Source organism: Rattus rattus, chromosome 4, assembly GCF_011064425.1.
Source record: "Rattus rattus isolate New Zealand chromosome 4, Rrattus_CSIRO_v1, whole genome shotgun sequence".
Classification (NCBI taxonomy): Eukaryota; Metazoa; Chordata; class Mammalia; order Rodentia; family Muridae; genus Rattus; species Rattus rattus.
The window spans coordinates 119249887-119269874 of NC_046157.1; the positions used below are offsets into that span (position 1 = coordinate 119249887).

General features: G+C 43.8%; 2 protein-coding genes across 2 annotated transcripts in view; one reads left to right on the forward strand and one right to left on the reverse strand.

The window, feature by feature from the left end:
* The first annotated feature begins 191 nt into the window (after positions 1–191).
* C4H2orf49 (chromosome 4 C2orf49 homolog) lies at positions 192–10947 on the forward strand. Its single transcript, XM_032901028.1, has 4 exons — positions 192–333; positions 2127–2293; positions 6000–6375; positions 8157–10947. Exons 1-4 carry the CDS (start codon positions 235–237, stop codon positions 8211–8213), a joined length of 699 nt encoding a protein of 232 aa, XP_032756919.1. The 5' UTR covers positions 192–234; the 3' UTR covers positions 8214–10947.
* A 6441-nt stretch (positions 10948–17388) lies between these two features.
* The window catches only part of Fhl2 (four and a half LIM domains 2), a 42244-nt gene continuing 39644 nt past the window's right edge, over positions 17389–19988 (reverse strand). Inside the window, exon 6 of the mRNA XM_032901030.1 lies at positions 17389–17983. Coding sequence (XP_032756921.1) covers positions 17832–17983 — 152 coding nt within the window. The 3' untranslated portion in view covers positions 17389–17831. The remainder of the gene's footprint in view (positions 17984–19988) is intronic.

The following is a 19988-nucleotide window of genomic DNA, read 5'->3' on the forward strand; positions in this document are numbered from 1 at the left end:
TCCCGTGCTTCCGGCACGGCCCGGGCAGGACTCCCCTCCGCTCTCCGTCCCAGTCTGTCCTCTTGGCCGAGGTACAACAGCCAGGACGGCCAGCCACGAACTCTACCCTCTGTAAAAGGCATGGCGTCTCCGGCGCGCTGGGTGACACCAGAGTCCCGCCCCGTACGTCACTTCCGCAGCGCTTTCGCCGCAGTGCCTTGTGGGTAGCCGGCCAGGGGTCTCCTGGCGACAACCATGGCGGGGGATGTGGGCGGTCGCAGCTGCACGGACGCGGAGCTGCTGCTGCACCCTGAGCTGCTGTCCCAGGAATTCCTCCTCCTCACCCTGGAGCAGGTGGGGCGCTCGGACCCGACCGTGGACGGACGGGCAGCCGGGAGGACCGGCAGGCCTGTGGGAGGCTCGTGGCCGCTCCCGCCCACACTGATCCAATGGGGCTTGCCTCCCCTGATCCCCAAAGGAATCCTCCTGAGAGTGACTGGAATCCCCGGGAAATCCTCAATAGCTCCGAAAGGTTGTCTCAGACGATTTCCGCTGCCTGTGTGCAAGCAACGGCCTGCGGAAGAGATAGGCTAGGCGAACAGACCGGGAGGGAGAAGTCTGGGGCAGTCAGGGCTGGATCCAAAACATCTAAGAAATAGTCTGTTAGGTAGCTTCTCGCCTCTCTTAGAGACACTCAAATAAGTCCCAGAGAGATGAACCTTCTTCCTAAGATCATTATCAAGACAGAGTCACCGTTTGGAGAACTTAAAAGCACCTAGCTTTCTGAGTGGTGCTTGTCCCCCACCCAACAACCCCCCACCCCCACCCCCACCCCCGCCCGGGCGGTGTGACCTAAGATAATTGCAGATCGTAAAAGAGAAACGTGATGTTTTATTTAAATGACAGAATTGCTGAAAGTTTCTCTAGAGTTTTATGTGACACGTTTTGTTTTCCATGTGGATTTTCTTCCCCTTGGTACCAAATCTTTCTCTAATTTTTTGAAGTTCTCCATCACTACTTTCATCACACCAGGATTATCAAAGGCTTACAAAAACATATTATTGAGCCCCATCATCAGCTTCGCATCAAATTGGTTCCATATATGCCCTGATGCTGCATTTTAACCAGTTCTTGCTGGTGACCCACGGACAACACTTTTATGCACTGTTGCCAGAAGGCAGTCCCTTCAGTGCGGACCAAGCAAATGAAATCGTCTGGGAATGTTGTCCAAGAGTATTCTGATACTCCCACCAAGCAGTAAATGGAAGTTGGAAGCCAGCAGTATACTATATGAAAGAGGAATAAGATAGTTCAACAACTTAAAAATGAAATCAAACTGAACAACTGGCTCCCCCCGCCCCCATTTTTACAAAGCATACATTTTCCCAATTTTTCCTGTTGGTTTGCATTATTGTGCTTCAAGACGTTGAGAGGGAACTGGGATATGAGAGAGAATAAGTCATTTAAGTTATTTAGGTATATGTGGTTGGACTGTGAATTGGATGGTGAAAATGGGGTGGGACAGACTGCTAATGGTATACTGTCACTGTCGTCAGAAGGGAGAGTTAAGCTTCCTTCTGCAGTAGTGCTGTGTATGTTTGTTGTGTTTTGGGGTGGAGGGGTCTCCATATTAAAGTCAGTGCTTGGCATACTTAAGTCACTGAGTTCAGACACCCAGCAACAAAACAAAATGCAAGTACCCACCATATTAAAAGAAACATGAGAAATAAAACAGAATGAGAGTAAGATCCTACCCCACCAATTGGACCATAATCCGATTCAGTAGCTTATGGACAGAATCTGATGCTTTTGTTTTTGTAATCTGTTTTCCTCAGGCAATGTCCCATTTTTATTTAGATTAAGAAGGGAGTGATGGTGGTGGTAATGGTCTTCTGGTGGAGTTGTCCAGCAGTTACAGACAGCAGTCCTCTCACAGCGAGGGCACGTGGCCACTCTAAGATAAAGCTGAGCTTTATAGAGTTTAATAGGTCTTTAATAGCCTATCTAATAATACAGTTTGACTCTTACACGATTGTAAAAATAGCTTTATAATTTATTAAGCATAATGCTTTTACCATGTTACGCAGATAGGTGGCTTTCAAATGAAAGATGTTGTTTTGAAGTTGTTTCTGTTTGCTTTCACACAGAAGAACATAGCTGTTGAAAATGACGTAAGAGTAAACAAAGACAACCTTACTAACCTTTACGTCCAGCACGCCATTCCGTTGCCTCAGAGGGATTTGCCAAAGAATCGATGGGGGAAGATGATGGAGAAGAAAAGAGAGCACCATGAAGGGAAAAATGACACCAAAAGGTACTTTTTTTGTGACTGGTAATCTAATCCTTTGTGTTTTTTTTTCCACCAGGTAAACATAGAAGTCATTTATTTGGTCATTGTTGATGAGCACCAAGTACTATGATTGTGGGACGTACTGACATCCCTTTTTTCATGCCTTAGTTGAGACAAACTTAATCAAGTTTAGTGTGTGCTATGATGGACCGAGATAAACGCTAAGGCGACAGATAAATCACGGAGGGATAGTGATAAACTAGCCCGCAGCTGCTTGACTGTAGAGTGGCATTTCAGTAGGGAGAACTGTAAGAAGTAGAGAGTTGTCCAATATTCCACACTAAGAGAGTCTGGGTCAGCAATGCACCTGTATCAGTATCAGTATCAGTATCAGTCCAGAATTGGAGACAGGGAGGTAAAACACCTACTGTGAACGAACTTGGTATTGTGGGATCTAGTGAAGCTTGTGAATTTTGAGGATTTGTCTTTACTCCGAGATGAGAAACTATGAGAAAGTTTTGAGACATTAATGGCCCTACATGATGACTTTTTTTAAAAAACAGGATCACTCTCCCTGCTGAACCAGGAAGTAATGTAAGGTGGGACTTTCAAAGATGGTGTGCTGTCATAGAGCTAGCCCTGGTGGCAGGGGTGTGGGTGAGCTGACCCCAAAGGCATAAGGGCTCTCCCTGCCCCTTGCCACTACCCAGGTCCAGGTCCAGGTCGAGAGCTCTAAATTGGCTCAAGCCAACATCTACCCATCTATGAACTGCTGGGCTGGAGCATGTGAATGGACTGGGTCTGTAGATCCAAAGCTGCAGGATCTCCATGGCACAGGGCAACCACAGGATATTTGATAGGAGTTCGAATGAGGATTTAGTACTGACAGAGGAGCAGAAGCTTATTTTATTTATTTTTCTTTTAGTAGGGAGCTTTCGAGGGCGAATGGACAGGGAGATGAGTGGGATTGGAGTTCAGGATGGGAAACTTACAAAGAATCAATAAAGAGTTAAAAAGAAGAAGGAGAAGAAAAGAAGGGAGGAGGAAGAGGAGAAGGGAAGGCTGTACTGTCATCCAGGCAATAAATGATATTTTTGACTAAGGAATTTGATGGGCTAAGGTTAGATGTATTTCTAGTCAACCAATAGAATTTATTGACTTCTGAGGAAGAAAAGATGAGTCAAGTAAGATCTTAAGCTTTTTGACTAATGTGGAAATGAAGAGTGTTACTTAGATTAAGGCACAGATAACTAACTCTTAAAAGATTCCTAAATTTCAGAAAACTAATTAAATTATTTTTAAAAGAAAATTGCATTTGATTAGTGAATGTTGTTGACTATGTTGGGAGGATGGCTTTCTAGAATCCATGAGTGTTGGTCGTACTAGTGGTGGTATTGATCAGTTGCTAGGGCCTTCTCTTCAGAGGCACTGCTGTAGACAATGCACTAGAGGCCGTAGGAAAGGTTTGAAGAGCTGGGAAAGAGGGAAGATGTAGGTTTAAGTTGACCAGTGGCTTTAATCTTTTGTGAGTCTTTTAACTGAGGTGATTGGGAAGCATGAAGGTAGTCTAATATATGTGTGAATGTCTTGCCTTGATCAGGAATGATTACATACTAGTATGGGCTACACGTTAGTGTTAACTTTCACAAGTCTGAATTATGTTAATGTACCTTTCATTTTATTTACTTGTTGAGGCTCTTAAGTTCAAGCAGTATTATTAGCACATTCCAGCATTTGTCCTAGTAATAAGCAAAACTTTTAGTGCTGATCATGCTTTCTTTCAAAGCTAAACTTAATAGCCCCTGGGTATTATTTGGAAAAGATCTTTGGCTTTATTTTAAGAGTTTGCAGTTTGAAGATTGAGGTTCGAAGCCCAGTTATAGAGCAATTACCTAGATGGGGTGCAAGGTCTGGGTTTGATACCAGCACTATAGGACTCCCAACCCCCCCCCCCCATTCTGCTTGTGCACACACACAACGTTTTACAATTTGAATCTTAAACCAGAGCATTATAGTTGAAATTATCTAAAAGTATCCTGTTTTGGTGAGAAACGTGGATCCAGAGGAATGCTCTAACTAGCTCAAGGTGAGACACAGTGTATCAGTTACATTTCTGTCACTGTGATAAAGTATCATGGCCAAGGCAGCTTATGGAAGGAAGAGTTTATTTGGCTTATGGGTCCATGGGGATAAAAGCTCATCACCATCACAGTAGGGAAGCCTTGTAGCAAGCCCTAGGCAGGGTGTCAGGAACATCTGAGAGCTCATATCTCAAACCCCAAACAGGAAGCAGAGAGAGCAACCTCCAAATGGGACAAGTTTTAAGCTGGTGGTTCCCATCCTGTGGGTCCTGACCCCTTTGGGGGTCAAATGGCCCTTTCACAAGAATTGTCCAAGACCATCAGAAAACACAGATATTTATGTTACAATTCACAAGAGTAGCAAAATTAGTTAAGAAGTAGCAATGAAAATAATTTTGTGATTGGGGATCACCACAACATGAGGAACTGTATTAAAGGGTCACAGCATTCAGAAGGTTGAGGACCATTGCACTAGAACCTTGTGGCCTCATACTGCATGCCCTCCTTCAGATGATGTAACTGACTAAAGATGAGGGTGGATGTGGAGGCCTCAATGCCCATGAAGATGGAGGCTGTGTTTCACAGTACAGGCATGCTCCTTCGGTCTGTGAACACCATGGGCTTATTTTACAGTGGGTTTGTAGAGTATATTTGTTTTATAAACAGTACATTGGCTTACTTACGGTCTTCACAGTCTCAGCCTTCACATTCACTCATCCCTCCCTTGGTGATTCACCCAGAGCAATGCTCAGTCCTTCCAGTTCCAGCCACTGAAAGTCCCCTGTGCCAGTCACTATTGCTAATCTTCTATCCTTGTTTTTATTTTGTGTTTTCTATGCTTCTGCATTAAATCCACAAGTATTCACAATTACCTGCAATGTTCAGGCCTGTGCTTTGGAGCAGTGAGATGTACCAGTCAGCCAGTGGGCATGAAGACTCATCAAATCCCATGATTATAATTACACAGATATTTCACTCACTGATGAAAAAGTGTCCAGACCTTGGAGACACTTGGTAACTGCAGTAGAGTTTTACTTTGTTGTTTGTGAACTACTGCTGTGGGAATCTTGGAACTGTCTTGTAGTTTCTCTTGTAAACTAATAATTGATTATGAGCACATGGACAGGATAACAGTACTGATGAGCTGCTCTTTTTTTATTATGGAGCTAATTTATATCAGTTATTTTCTATTTCTTTGATAAAACACCAAGATCAAGGCAGTTTGTAGACAGAAAGGCTTATTTGGGCTTATGAAGGGGCCTTTCCCTTAGTCCAGAATGATGGGTGTGTTCGGCAGGCAATCGTGGCAGTCGGCAGTACACAATTGTGAGCTCCCATCTTGAACTGCAAGCAGGAAATAGAGAGCCCTCCCCCACTGAGGTACTCCTCTAAAAGGCCACAGCTCCTAACTGCCCAAAACAGTACTTCCTGCTGGGGACCAAGCATTCACACTCCCACGACTCTGAGGGACATGTCATAAATGATAATGAAAATTCTTATAAATGAATATTTTATACTTTAAAGCACTAGACAATTGTTTCTTTGGGCCTAGGATTATTCCTTTACCACAGTTTGTTCACTAAACCTCGCTGCCTATTAATCTGCCAGCCTGTGTGCTGCTTTACAAGAGAACATCTCTCTGCTTTCAGGGGTAGTGCTGTAGATGGATTAAGGAAAAGACCCCTCATTGTGTTCGATGGGAGCTCAACAAGCACAAGCATCAAAGTGAAAAAGACAGAGAACGGAGCAGACGACCGGCTCAAGCCTCCTGCCCAGACAGGCTCCATCAGTGATAGCCTTCGGAAATCACCAAATTCCTCTTCGAGGATTGCACCCCTAGTTTTGTATTCCAGTTTACCTATGAACAATAAAATGGAGCACAATAATAATGACACTAAACAGAACCATGACTTGACGCATAGGAAAAGTCCTTCGGGTCCAGTGAAGTCACCGCCTCTCTCCCCTGTTGGAACTACTCCTGTGAAATTGAAACGGGCTGCTCCTAAGGAAGAGGCAGAGGCCACAGTAAGTGTGGGGCGGCTTCCATATTGAGCATGGCACTGAGCATCCGCCGTGTAGCTCCGGGGCAGCTGACTGTGCTTGCTTCCTTTTGGGGATGGATACGGTGCTAAAAACAAGTCTATTTCCTTTAGTGGCTTGTGATCGGAAAACAGTGTAGTGTTTAAAACTTGGCTCCATGTTAAACTGTAACAGAGTTTTGATAGTTACGCTGACACCGTTCTTTACTATACTGACATAAAGGATCACCCTGAGACCAGTCCCTGCAGCAGGGAAGGCTACATGGTCCTACCTGCACAGAACCCATTGGAGCCCTGAGCGGGATGCCATCTCACCTAGGAGCCCTGAGCGGGATGCCATCTCACCTACCCGGGCTCTGCAGCGTCCCCAGTCTACCCCAGTGGGTATTTCAAAGCAGTACCGTATGTGTCTCTGGCCGAGCCAGGCTGAGGAGCTGTAGTTCAGTAGGTGCCATTCTCGGGTGAGTGAAGAGACGTGCTCCTACCTGACTCTATAGCCCACAGTGCTTATTTGCTGTCCTAGAACTCTGCTGTGATCTGGTTTTTTATATTCCATAGCTCATATATTTGAATCCTGGAATTTAAAAAATCTACAATGATTATTGTTTTTGAAAGTTCACAAAATTTCTTTCTAGGTAAAATGAATGCAAAGAGGCAGATTTCCTAAAATTTCCCTTTCCATCTTGGAATCAAAAAGATGAATACTCCTTTGTTGGTGAGGCCCAGAATGCTATTGTCTGGGGCAATACATTTATAAAGTAGTATTTGGGCCTTGACCTTAAGCCTGTTTGTACATACCTTAAACCTACATTAGAATCTACTCTTCCCTAAACACCAAATTACTTAACTTTGGAAGGAGAGAGGAGTTCTAAGGGGGGTCTCTTACATGTGTGTGTTCTTCTGTTTTGAAGCATCTGGATGCTTGGATTTCATATGTCACAGTTGCATGACTTTTCCAGTTAAGTGGCCAGACTATACTTTTATTACAGAGCATATGCTGGACACGAATCTGCTTATATACTTACCTAAACCACTTTTGTGAGATACAGGATAATGTGGGCCAAAAAAAGGAAAATCCGAGGCTGGAGAGATGGCTCAGCGGTTAAGAGCACTGGCTGCTCTTCCATAGGTTCTGAGTTCAATTCCAAGCAACCACATGGTGGTTCACAACCATCTGTACTAGGATCAAATGTCCTCTTCTGGTGTGTCTGAAGACAGCTGCAGTGTACTCACATACATAAAATAAATAAGTCTTGTTAAAAACTAATTAAAAAAAAACAATAATGCACATCTGAAATAATACCACAGTGAGGAGTAAGCCTTCGAGGCATATGTATTTACACAACCATGACCTTTGTGTATATATGTAGACACATATAGATAGGTATTACTTCAGAAATGTAAATATTTAGTGAACATGTCTCATGAAGTTTAGACTATGACATCAGGGAGGGAGGTGGGCTAGGAGCTTCAAGGGAGGCCTATTCCCTCTTCTTTCTGTAGTTTCTGGTTCTGCCGTTTGTGGGATAGGCTTCAGGGTATGTGTGTCTGTGTGTGAGTGTGTAAATGATCTTGGCATAGAAGATTTGAGAACCACGGAACATATAGGAGCCAAGAGACTCACTTTATAATCTGAGCACCGTTCCCACCAGAGGGCAGCAGTGCTCTTGCTCTGGTGGGCCTGTAGCTGGCTTTGGCGCCTGAGTGCTCATTTGAGCCATTCTGAGGCATCTGCTGTTATAAACTATTCCTGTTCCTGTCTTCTAGAATCACCTGAAGCCGCCAGAAGCAAAGAGGAAGATACAGCATGTTACGTGGCCATGAAGGGAAGCCTCCCACATGTAAATAGAGCTGCAGCCGCAGTTTCAGATGAGTCCACAGTATTTACAGAGGTCCTGAATACTGAGGGATTTTCTTGAGGTTTAAAATAGTTTTGGAAAAATGAGTCTTTTCCTTCTCTCCCTCCCTCTATTTCTTCCCTTCCTTACAATGTCTTGACTTTCATGTCCCAATTAGGGAAGAAATTTCTTTTTAAAATACAGCTTTGTACACATCCTCTGTAAAATTTCTTTTTCCAAGCAAAAGCAGATAGCAGTTCACAGTATTGTGGTAAATATTGCCACCTGCATCTTGAAGAGTTCGCCAAGAACAGTGTGTTGATGGTGTTGATGGAAAAGCGTTCTGCTCTTCAGTTACGTGTGTCACTTTGTCCCATGGAAAGCAAAAGGGAAGTCGGGGCTTGCCATTTCTCCTTCTCAGTGGCAAAAGCTGCTATGTCTGTAGAATGTTCCTGGCTTACAGGGCCCTGCCTATTCTTGTCTTAAACAGCTTGAGGTCTCACTGTGAGCTCAGCTATTTCTTGTATGAACTTAAGCTTTTTAAAATGAGACTGACTTCAATGTCTTCAGGCTGGGTGATCATGTTAGAGGCTGTACTCTATGTCAGAAAACTTGGGAATGATGGGTCCTACAAGTCTAGACAGAAGAAAGTCGAGAACATGTGGCAGTGGTGGGGGTTGCTTATCAGTATGCTGTGGAGTAGGCAGTCGTCACTGTCAGGACACTGAGTTGGGATTCACTGAAGAGTGCAGCAGAAAGTGGACTCCTTACTGAAGAGGGTCATGTGCTATAATACAGATTCCTGCAGGGATGTCCCGTGCAGGGGTACGTGGTGGTCTTTTTATTTTTGTGCAAGTAGCATTATCCACGTGTATAATGCAGGCAAATGAGAAAATACTGTTTGCTTTAAGATTGAGATTTCTAGTGTCTGCTTATTCCTTTATATTTCTAACTAAGAGCAAAAGATACTTCATACTTTTTCCCATGTATAATCTTCAAATTGTTGGTTTGTCTTGTTGGTATGCCATATGGTCGTCTCCTTTCTTTGATTTGTTAAACAGCCATTTTAGTTCATTTATCAGAATAGCCTTACAAAAAATAATTCAGCCTTGCAGGTAAGTACTGTTCTTAGGCATCAACCCTGTAGTTTTTAAGTGTTCTGCTTTCTTCCCCCCAGACTAAATTTGTACACGTAAGACAAAGTTTATGATATTAAGTGTTGCATGAATTGTTGATTCTACAGTAATGTTTTAAATATATTGTTATCTGCAGGGTTGATAAGTTAATATTGTTGGAAGGAACTGTGCTCCTATATGTAATGGTCAAGGTAGATTTTAAAAGTACAGCTTTTAGAGTAGAAGACACATTGTATTTTATATTCAGTTGACCTCTCTGCTTCCACCGGTGTTTCTCTCTTTAAGGAGAGAGTTAGCCGTTTGACAGTTTTAAGTCAGTGGGAACTTATTTTAGTTACTCAGTGAAATTAATTTTTAATTTGTATGTTTAACTTACAGAGTAGGTTGGTAATAACAGCTGAACTGTGTAACATTGTTGCTTCAAATTGAAGTTTATACTATGACCATCCAGCATCTGCGCTCACATAGCAGCATATTGTTGAGCTGTCTTGAGTTTGAGAGGTGGAAAAGCATTGACCCATGCACTGTGTATTATGTAGTGCCTCCATCACAGAGCGCCATACCTCCTGAAGGGATTGTGGAACTGGCTCCCTCCATGTGATGACGAAGCATGCTGAGAGCTGTGCATCTGGGGCAGCAGCTTTGGGAGTGTCGTTTTGAAGTAGTGTTTGAGTTTGGGTTCTAAGGACTCTATAGGGTGGTGGACAAGTCTGGAGTAAGTTTACTTAGTAGTGTATAGGGTTAGTATTGTTGCTTTGGATTCTGTATCCCAGTGATGCAAGCTATTCTTATTCCTGGGTCGGGCAAATGAATGGCATTAGAGACGGTGGGACGCTCCTGAGGTACAGAAGGCACCGCATCTACCATTGGCAAGTCCACCTCGTTCTTTTTTTCCTATTTTGTATATCCTGGTCTCTTTCCCACTCTTCTTCCTCTCTTCTCTAGGCCTGAGCCTCAGACTTAGATTTGCAGATGGCATTGTGTCTATGACCTTACTCCATTCACTGAGGGTGAAGATGGTCTGACCCCAATCCTCTTACATCTGAGGGGGTCATAGACCACTGTGTGGATCCTGCAGTCTGGAGTCCTGTAGCACCAGGACACTAAATTGCTTCCCAAAGGCTGTCATAGTTTTCCAGAGTAGCCTTATTAATTTAGGCAGCTGCCAGACACTTGGAAGAGTGGCTCGCTACTACCATAGGCTGTGTTTGCTGGTATTAAAATTCTTCAGAATTGAAACTTTCATTTGAAATTGTGTTTTGGTTGACTTAAGTTTGAGAGACAGTTCTAAAACTGATGTAGAGACTCATTCAACAGCAATGACCTTTTACAAACTTACATTAAGTAAAACTGCCAGTAGATTAAATCATCCCCATATGGAAGAACTTTCTCTACTTACTACTGTGGAATCTGAGCATTGTTGAGAGGCTACAATTGGTCGACATGTTTTTAAGTGTGCTTTTATTAAATGCTTGTGTAAGTTTTGTAATTCAGTATAGAAAAGGTTGACCTTGTAATGTACATTTTTGTATGTATAGTCTTTTAAGTAGCCTTGTCCTTATTTAAATAAACTGAATAAAACTATCTTGATCGGGCCTGTCATTTGCAATATAAATAAAAGGAAAAAATATTCCTATGATGTATATGACTGAAGAAACTGGTTTAGGAAGTGCCATTATGTGTGGCATAATCTTATCCACACTCAAGAAGCCCGGTTGAGCTCCCTTTTGTGAGCAAGAGGGCAGTTAGTGTTGTCATGTTGAAGATATCTTGATTGTGTGAAGGTGTCATCCCCAAGTGTTCCTAAGTAATAAACGGGGCAGAGCAGAGTCTAGGTTGGGACACTTAAGGGGAAGTGGTCTGAAGTGAACAGCTGGTCTCCCCTCTGAGGAGTAAATTAAGTAACTTGGAAAATACTCTGGTATTTTCTATTTTGAACCCAAAAGAGCAAAGACAAAGGTCTTCTCGCACTAGTGCGTTTTATGAACTGAAATGCCTTTTTTCAGTTGCTTAAAAATTTAGTTGATTTTCTTATTGTGAGATGAAGATGTGAGTCCTTGTGTATTTTTTAATTCCTTCAGATTTTGTACCTTAAGGCTGAGCAGGGTGATTAAGTTACTAACTCCATGCAGAAGGCAGGCAGGGTATGTGAAGTAATGTATTTGGAATGACAGGATGTGAACCAATAATTTATTCAGAAATTTATGTCTAGATGCACAGAAAATTATTTTATGCCTTGGCTTATGACTTGGCAACTTTTCTAATCCTGTGGTAAGACACTATACCCAGAGCAAGTTAGAAAAGAAAGTTTATTTTGTGCTTACAGTTTCAGGATGTTGGAAAGCACACCAGGGGAACCTCATAAAACCTCAGAGCTCAGCCCCCACTGACATACTTCTATCAAGGCCACATCTAATGTTCCTGTCTTACTCTTCTGTTGTGTGATAAGATACCTTGACCAAGGCAACTTTAGAAGAAGGTTTATTGTTTCAGAGGGTTAGAGTTCATGACAGCCATAGTGAGGAGCATAGGCAGGCAGGCAGGCAGGCATGTGTTAGAGTTAACATCTTGAGACACAATCATAAGGCAGACAGTCTTTTGAAGCCTCAGTATGACACAGTTCCTCTAACAAGGCCATGCCACCTAATGCTACCCAAAACAATTCTACCAGCTGAGGACCAGGTGTTCAAGTATGTGAACCTATGGCGGCCGGCCACTCATTCAGATTAGCATATTCAACTACCTGACCCTCGTGAGCCTATGGCCTTATATAGCATAATGCAAAATGCAGTTTGTCCAACTTCAGAAGTACTCTGAACAGTCTTAGCACAGTTAAAAAGTCCAACTCTCACCTTAGACCCAAGGCAATCTCTTATGAAATTAAAAAAAAAAAAGGCAAATTACACATTTCTAGCATACAGTGCCGTGGGACGCACATTACCATTCCAAAAGAAGGAGTGCAGGCCTAGTGAGGAAACACTTATCCACAGCAAGAACAAAATCTAGCAGGGCAAATCCCAAGTACTGAAGCTTCACGTGTGATGTCAAAGGTCTTAGATGGCTCCACTCTTCTACTTTTGCTGCCTGAAACACACTTCTCTGTCCTTGGCTGGGTCTACTCCCTGAGTGCAACTCTTCTTGGCGGATGTCTCATGGCTCTAGCTTCTTCAACACCTTGGAGTCTCCAGTGCAACCCAGGCTTCACTTTCACAGCTTCACAAAATGGTCCTTCAAGGCCTCCATGAGGGGTCTCTCTGCCACAGCCCTGGCCTTAGAGTCTCCCCTTAACTGTGGAAGAAGATTATACAAACTCTGTACATGTGTATCCTTCCTGACTCTGAAGCTAGAACCACACGGACAACACTGACGTGTTCATCTTTCTGCTTGGAATGGAGTGTAACCACAGAATCACGGTTTCTGCAGCTTCCTTTTGCTGTTGCCTTTTAGGAACAAAAAATTCCTTGGGCCTTTCTTTTTTCCAAGTTAGACACCATGTGCCTTGGTGTGGTCTTTCCCTTGTGAGCCCTCATTCCTTTACTCCATTTTGATTCATGCCTTTATCTCTTTCCACTTAAGCCTCAGCTCCAACATTAAATTGCACGATGCTCTCTTTCTCTGCAAGCTGTATTTCATTCTGCCCCGGTTGTGTGAGTTCTCATAACCATGTGATAGAGCCCATAGCTGTCCATGTCTTGAAATCTCCTTCATCAAGTACTTCACCTAGTACTTTATCGTCTAACCTTGGGCAGATTTTTAGGACAAAGGCAGAAAGCAGCCACGTTCATTGCCAGAATATCTCAGGACTGGTCTCTAATCCAGCTACTCATACTGTTTTCCTCTGAAGCCCTCACGGTGGGCCTCTGAAGTCCACATTGCTCTCAGCACTACTGTCTTCCAAGCTGCTACTAGAATGGCCCATTAAGTCCTGCTTACAGCATTCAGCTGCTTAATTCAAAGTCCCAAATCATCCACATTCTCCCCAAAAGTGACATGGTCAGGCCTGTCATAGAATACATCTATATACCGAATTCTGATTATGCTTCCCCCACCCATCTTATCCTAATAACTAAAGGCAAGCTATGGTAAATACAAATACTCTGAGGATACTGCTAAAGATGCTGATAATAACTGTTGAGGGCTCTTCCCTAAATGGAACATCTACATCAGTCCTTCTAAGACTTAGGAAATGTTGTGGAAGTGAGGACAGAAAAAGTATGTGAGCCAGACAATGAGAGGAAGGACACGGGCATCTGTGTATGACACGGGTGTTGTAAGCCTGGGCAATATACTCTTCGTTAACCACATGGCTTTACTGCTAACTCTTACCAAAGCTTTAACGATGAGCTTGCACCAGTGCTCGTTAAGTAGTTCCATAACATAAAAGGAAAAGGACACTGCCAAACTCACCTTAGGAAGCTAGCGTTACTCAGGTAAGGTTGAACACACACACACACACACACACACACACACAGAAGAGGGGTTGAATTTTGGGTCAGTTTCCCCCATGAACTGTTTGGGAAGGATATATGGTCTTGGAGGAGGTGAATCACTGGGTTGGGCTTTGAAATTTTAAAAGACTCCCGTCATTCCCCCCGCTCACTGTCATCTTTTGGCTGTGGATCAAGATGTAAGCTCTCAACTGTTTCTTCAATCCCACTATCATGAACTCTAACCCCCTGAACCCATAAGCCAAATTAAATGCTTTCTTTTTTATATGTTTATTTTTGAGATTGTATTTTAATTGATTTCCCCCTTTCCTGTCCCTAAACCGACCCATATACCCCTTGCTCTGCTTCAAATTCATAGCCTCTTTCTCATCGGCTTAAATGCTTTCTTTTACAATTGTCTTGGTCGTGGTGTTTTGTCACAGCAATAGAGAAGTAGCTGAGACAGTGGCAGAAACCTCAAGTCGCTTTAAGTCCAGAAGACCCAAAGGAGTTAGAGTAACTTTTCGGTTGCTGTGATCAAACGCCATGACCAAGACAACGTGGAGAAAGTACATTTTTGTTCACAGTTTCAGAGGAGTAAGAGTCCCTCATGGTGGGGTGCATGTCAGCTGAAGGAAGAAACTGAAGTCAGTATCCGCACACAGGAAGCAGAGAACGAACCAGAAGCGGGGTAAGACTGGAACCTCAAAGCCCGCCCCTAATGACACACTTCCCCCACCAAGGTCCCTCCCACCTCCTGAGGGTTGCATAACCTCCCCAACATTGCCACCAAACGGAGGAACAAGTGTTCAAATGTTGGGAGCGATGCCCTCGAAGCCCTCCATTATTGATGTTATTATTATGGTTAGAGTTAAGTATGACTGGGTTCATGGAAAATCCCCAGCCAGCTGCAGAAGACTAATACAGATCTGGTGGTCAGGATGAATGAGATGATAAAGCTATGACCTTGCTGAGAAATACATCTGACGTCAAGACGCCCAATGTGATGACCTGTAACCTTTCTGAAAAACCAACATCCTGCTGACCAATAGATATGACAAACCTGTGACCTTTCTAACATCCTGTCAACATCAGCCGATTCCCTGACCACACGAATACTGTGTCCTTGGCCTGCGTAAATGTTTCACACCTACCCCTCCCTCTGTTACCCCTGTTATGGTATAAATTCAGCCTTGGGAAAAAATAAAATTGTCTCCTTGATCAGACTCTTGTCTTGGCGTCCTTCTTCGCGTCTCTTGTCCCCCATTCTCCTCCAGGCACCCTCAGCCCCGTCGTTGCATTCAAATACTTGGACTTTGGGAAACATCTCTCATTCAAACCACTGTATGCACTTCATTTGTTATTAAACCCAGTTTAAGAAACTGGACTTGAAAAGCCAGTGTGTGGGGGCTGGAGAGATGGCTCAATGGTTAAGAGCACTGACTGCTCTTCCAGAGGTCCCGAGTTCAAATCCCAGCAACCACATGGTGGCTCACAGCCATCTGTAATGAGATCTGATACCCTCTTCTAGTGTGTCTGAAGACAGCTACAGTGTACTTATATATAATGAATAAATAAATCTTAAAAAAAAAAAAAAGAAAGAAAAGCCAGTGTGGACATTGTAAGCACCAGTGGGTTACTGTTACCATTTTGCTAAAGGCGTACAGTATCTCACTGCCTTCTGAACGTTTATGCCCTTAGATTGGTGCTGCCCTCGGGCTTGTTCAGAGATGCATCTGTGTGTAGTGGACGATGACTAACAAGTGATTGTTCAGTGTTCAGCCATAAATGGGTTGTTTGTATCACTCCATCCAAGGAACACTGCAGAGAAGAGGGCAGAGTGTAAGCCAGGGGGCAGAAAGGACTGAGGAGAAACGCCGTCTTCCAGAGACGGCATGGTCATTTTGCTCACAAAGTCAGCAACTCTGGTAATCAGCATGTTCTGGCTGGTTTTGTGTATCCTAAGCTGGAGTTATCACAGAGAAAGGATCTTCCCTTGAGGAAATGCTTCCATGAGATCCAGCTGTAAGGCATTTTCTCAATTGGTGATCAAGGGGGGAGGGCCCAGCCCATTGTGGGTGGTGCCATCCCTGGGCTGGTGGTCCTGGGTTCTATAAGAAAGCAAGCTGAGCAAGCCATGAGGAGCAAGCCAGTAAGTAACATCCTTCCATGGCCTCTGCATCAGCTCCTGCCTCCAGGTTCCTGCCCTGTGTGAGTTCCTGTCCTGACCTTCTTTGGTAATGAACAGCAATGTGGAAGTGTAACCTGAATAAACCCTTTTCTCCCCAACTTGCTTCTTGGTCATGATGTTTTGTGCAGGCATAGAAACCGTAACTAAGACACAGCACAAGATGGGGGCCCTCAGAATTCCATCATGTATGGATGAGGTGTTTATAAGGCCCCATCCCTGCCTTAGGAACTATTGAGCTATTGTGATTAATGATTGCTGGGAAAGGGTAGCAGTTTTCTTCAGTGGTGTAGCCATTGGTAAATTGTCCACACTTGAGTAAATAGCCCCACACACATGTGCTCATGCAAACAACCCTAATAAAAGTCAGTGGATTGGGGGTTGGGGATTTAGCTCAGTGGTAGAGCGCTTGCCTAGCAAAGCAAGGCCCTGGTTCGGTCCCCAGCTCCGAAAAAAAAAAAAAAAAAAAAAAGTCAGTGGATTATCACACGACAGAAGGAGATTACTTGTTTGGGTTTGACAGGATTGGGAAGGGGACTAGAGAGGGAAATGGTGAGTGAAAAATGTACATCATATACACATTTGATATCATCAAAAATAAAAAGACATCCTGTATCCATTCAAAAAACAAGCTGACTACATTTGTGCACTGAACAGATGGGTTCTCTTTGGCATGGCTTGTCTATTTATCAAACTGTCTTTCTTAGGAAATAAAAGGTAGAAACACAACTATGCTATCATCCTAAAGAGAAATGAATATGTGGTCAGGGACACAAGTCAGGCTCACCATGTCCTAGCTTAGCCACTAGGCAAGATTCTTTTACAGACTGCTCCTGAAGTCTGAGTTGTCTGTTTGTCTGTGTACTGTTGTTCCTCTGTAGCAAGATCCTGAAGGTGAGCTGGATACAATAGACCATCCTGTAATTCCTGTATCTATGAGGCTGAAGCAGAGGGATTGCTACAGAGAGTCTGGACATCTCCTGTGCGTGCACACACACACACACACACACACACACACACACACACACACATATTTAGCTGAGGGTATTAAAGGAACCAGGTACTGTCTCTGGCCTTGTATGGTTTGTGTCTTGATGGATATGAAAGCAGTTACTAAAAGTGACTCAAAATCTGGCTTCCCTGTCATTAGCCTCCTGGTCTTGCTGCCATTCATATTATGTAACAGATTTACACATCAAATGTAGAATATTTGTGTTCCAGGAGAAGGGAAGCTTGTGAGAGAAAAGTTGGTGCTACTAGAAGGCTTTCTTGAAACAAAGTGTAGTTCTGAAAAACACCACCGCAGTCCAGCCTATACTGACCATCAGAATGTACTTCAGGCAGTGGTCACTGACCCTCAAAACGGTTATGGGAAGTGAGACCCTAACATTTTGTCATTACTTCACACACTGTGCTTGGCAAAATGTTTTATTCCGAATAATTTTATTGTAAGTCACATAAATCTCACTCTAGGTTTTACACAAAAACGGAAGTTACAAAGCTGCAAATCCCAGCTCTCCCTTGAAAATACATTCAAGTTCATAACAAATGTTAATTGCACTTAAAAATTAAATAGGATGTGAAGAAAGGATGCAATATAAAGACACTCATGACTTTTCCATTTAATCTGCCTTGCATTTCTATAAAATTCTAAGCCATCTTCCCATCCAGGGTTTACAGATGAATCTTGTCCCCACTGAAACTGAAGAACTAAAGGGGTTTCAACAAACATGAAGCCAGGACAGCGAGAGGGAGCCTCGGGGTGGCTGGTGGAAACCAGAACACAGCATTGCCTGGTTATGAAAGAAAACACCCAAATCTCTGTGCCACGCGCTGTGGCTTCTGTGTCGCCTTCAGATGTCCTTTCCACAGTCAGGACAGAGGATGTCGTCTCTCTCTGTGAGGAAGCCTCGCCCCACCAAGGACAGGGAGCACTTCTTACAGTTAAAGCAGTCGTTGTGCCACTGGCGTTCCTCAAAAGAGATGTACTTTGTGCCACCCAGACCTGTGCACAAAAGAAAACATAGGTGACCAACCCCACCGTTTGATCCGCTTCAACCTTTGGGCCCCACTGTATGACACATGCGCAGTGAGTGACCGGCCTCAACCTTTGGGCCCCACTGTATGACACATGCGCAGTGAGTGACCGGCCTCAACCTTTGGGCCCCACTGTATGACACATGCGCAGTAAGCTTCAGACGAACAACTGAGAACACAGAGTGCATGTATAATCAACTCTTCACGGCCTCAAAGAACTCAGGGTCATCAGAACAGAAGCTGGTTCTAACAAGAGTACGATAACACTATGAAAAGGTGCTGGGGTTGGGGATTTAAGGCCCTGGGTTCGATCCTCAGCTCCGAAAAAAAAGAAAAAAGAAAAGAAAAGGTGCTGGTTTGGCCTGGCCGTGTAGCTCATCATAGGGCCCTTGCCTATAAGGTGTCAGGGCTTGGCTTCTATCACTCGCCCTGTGAAAAGAAAAAATGCCTGCTGTTTCCTCGATTATTATGTTTTCCCCTGACATGAAACCTGCTCCCCACAAGAGAAGGGAGCAAGCTCCTTGTGCCTTTGCTGAGTGCCGTAACAAAGGGAGTGGATGTAGGGAGGCAGAAGAGAAAAGGATAGGAAAGCTGCCCTGGGAAAATTCTGGGAAGGGCTGGGGAAGTACCAGCTTACAGTGTGGTGACCGTGACCGGAGCTGCAGATGAAAGAAGGGATAAGCGTAGTGAAGGAATGCAGGCTCACTGGCCCCGAGTCCCCGGAAGTGTTAAGGACTGGACAAAACCAGTGTTCTCTTTTCACGGTGCTGGAGGCAGGGTCAGGATCAGGCAAGCTATGGAAGCAGTTGAACACTGAGCTGGAGCCTGGGTTCCAGCACGGGTAAACAAGAAAACTGTCCCGGTGAGATGTTTAAGGTACACAGGGTGCTGGCTGCATTATCAGTGACTGGTGGTCTGTATGGTGGTGAATTTCAGCTACCAAAACTTTGGTGTGATTAAATCATAATGTAAGAAAGTAGTTATCCCTGCACCACTCCACCACCACCAAGTTCAAGTTCTCAGACCTACAAAGACTCTACCTCACCAGGTAGGTTCTACTGTAACAAGCCCTTCCCCACCAGGAAAATGTCAGACTTTTCAGATTTGGCAAGCCATGCCAAGGCTGGGTGCATGCATGTGACTCCATGAAGTGCCTGTGTCCTTCCAAAGGTCACATCTGCTGCCTGATGAAGGACATACTAGCAAAACCTATCAACCCTCTTTTCCTAGATAGCTTATGTGGAGGGAGGCAAATTCCTGGAGCTGAGGCTGTAACTCAGTGGCAGAGTGCTTGCCTAGTATGTGTGAATCCAGGGGTTCGATTCACAGAACCACAAAAGAGGAAAAGAAGCAACACCCAGTATCTAGTTTCCATATACATTGCCTTCCCTATCCCTAGAACCAGAACTTTACCACTGCTCCTGGCCGAAACCAGTCTGGCCTTCAGGCCTGCTGTTGTAGCATTTCCACATCTCTGAGTCACCAGGGAAGCTCTGGAAAGTTCCCAGCGCTGCTAAAGGCTTGGGAAAGAATGGTGATGTCCCATCTTAGCATATGGGCGTGAATGAGATGCAAATCCAAGATGCTGTTTATTTTTATTTTGAGATTTGTATTTTAGTTTTTATATGTGTTTATCTGAATATATCTCTATTTTTAAGTGGTTATATCCTATAATGTCCCTAACAGGGCTGAATTAACAAATACTGAACTACAGCTTTTAAGAAAGACAGACTAGGGGTTGGGGATTTAGCTCAGTGGTAGAGCGCTTGCCTAGCAAGCGCAAGGCCCTGGGTTCGGTCCCCAGCTCCGTAAAAAAAAAAAGGAAAAAAGAAAGAGTAGGTTTCTAAAATCCTCTGTCACATCTTGAATGACCAAACATGTCACGCTGTGCATATCTTTCTTTGACTATGAGACCCTTTAATTTAAAATCACTGACATTAAAACTGGTTAACACCATCAGAATGCTTGAATAA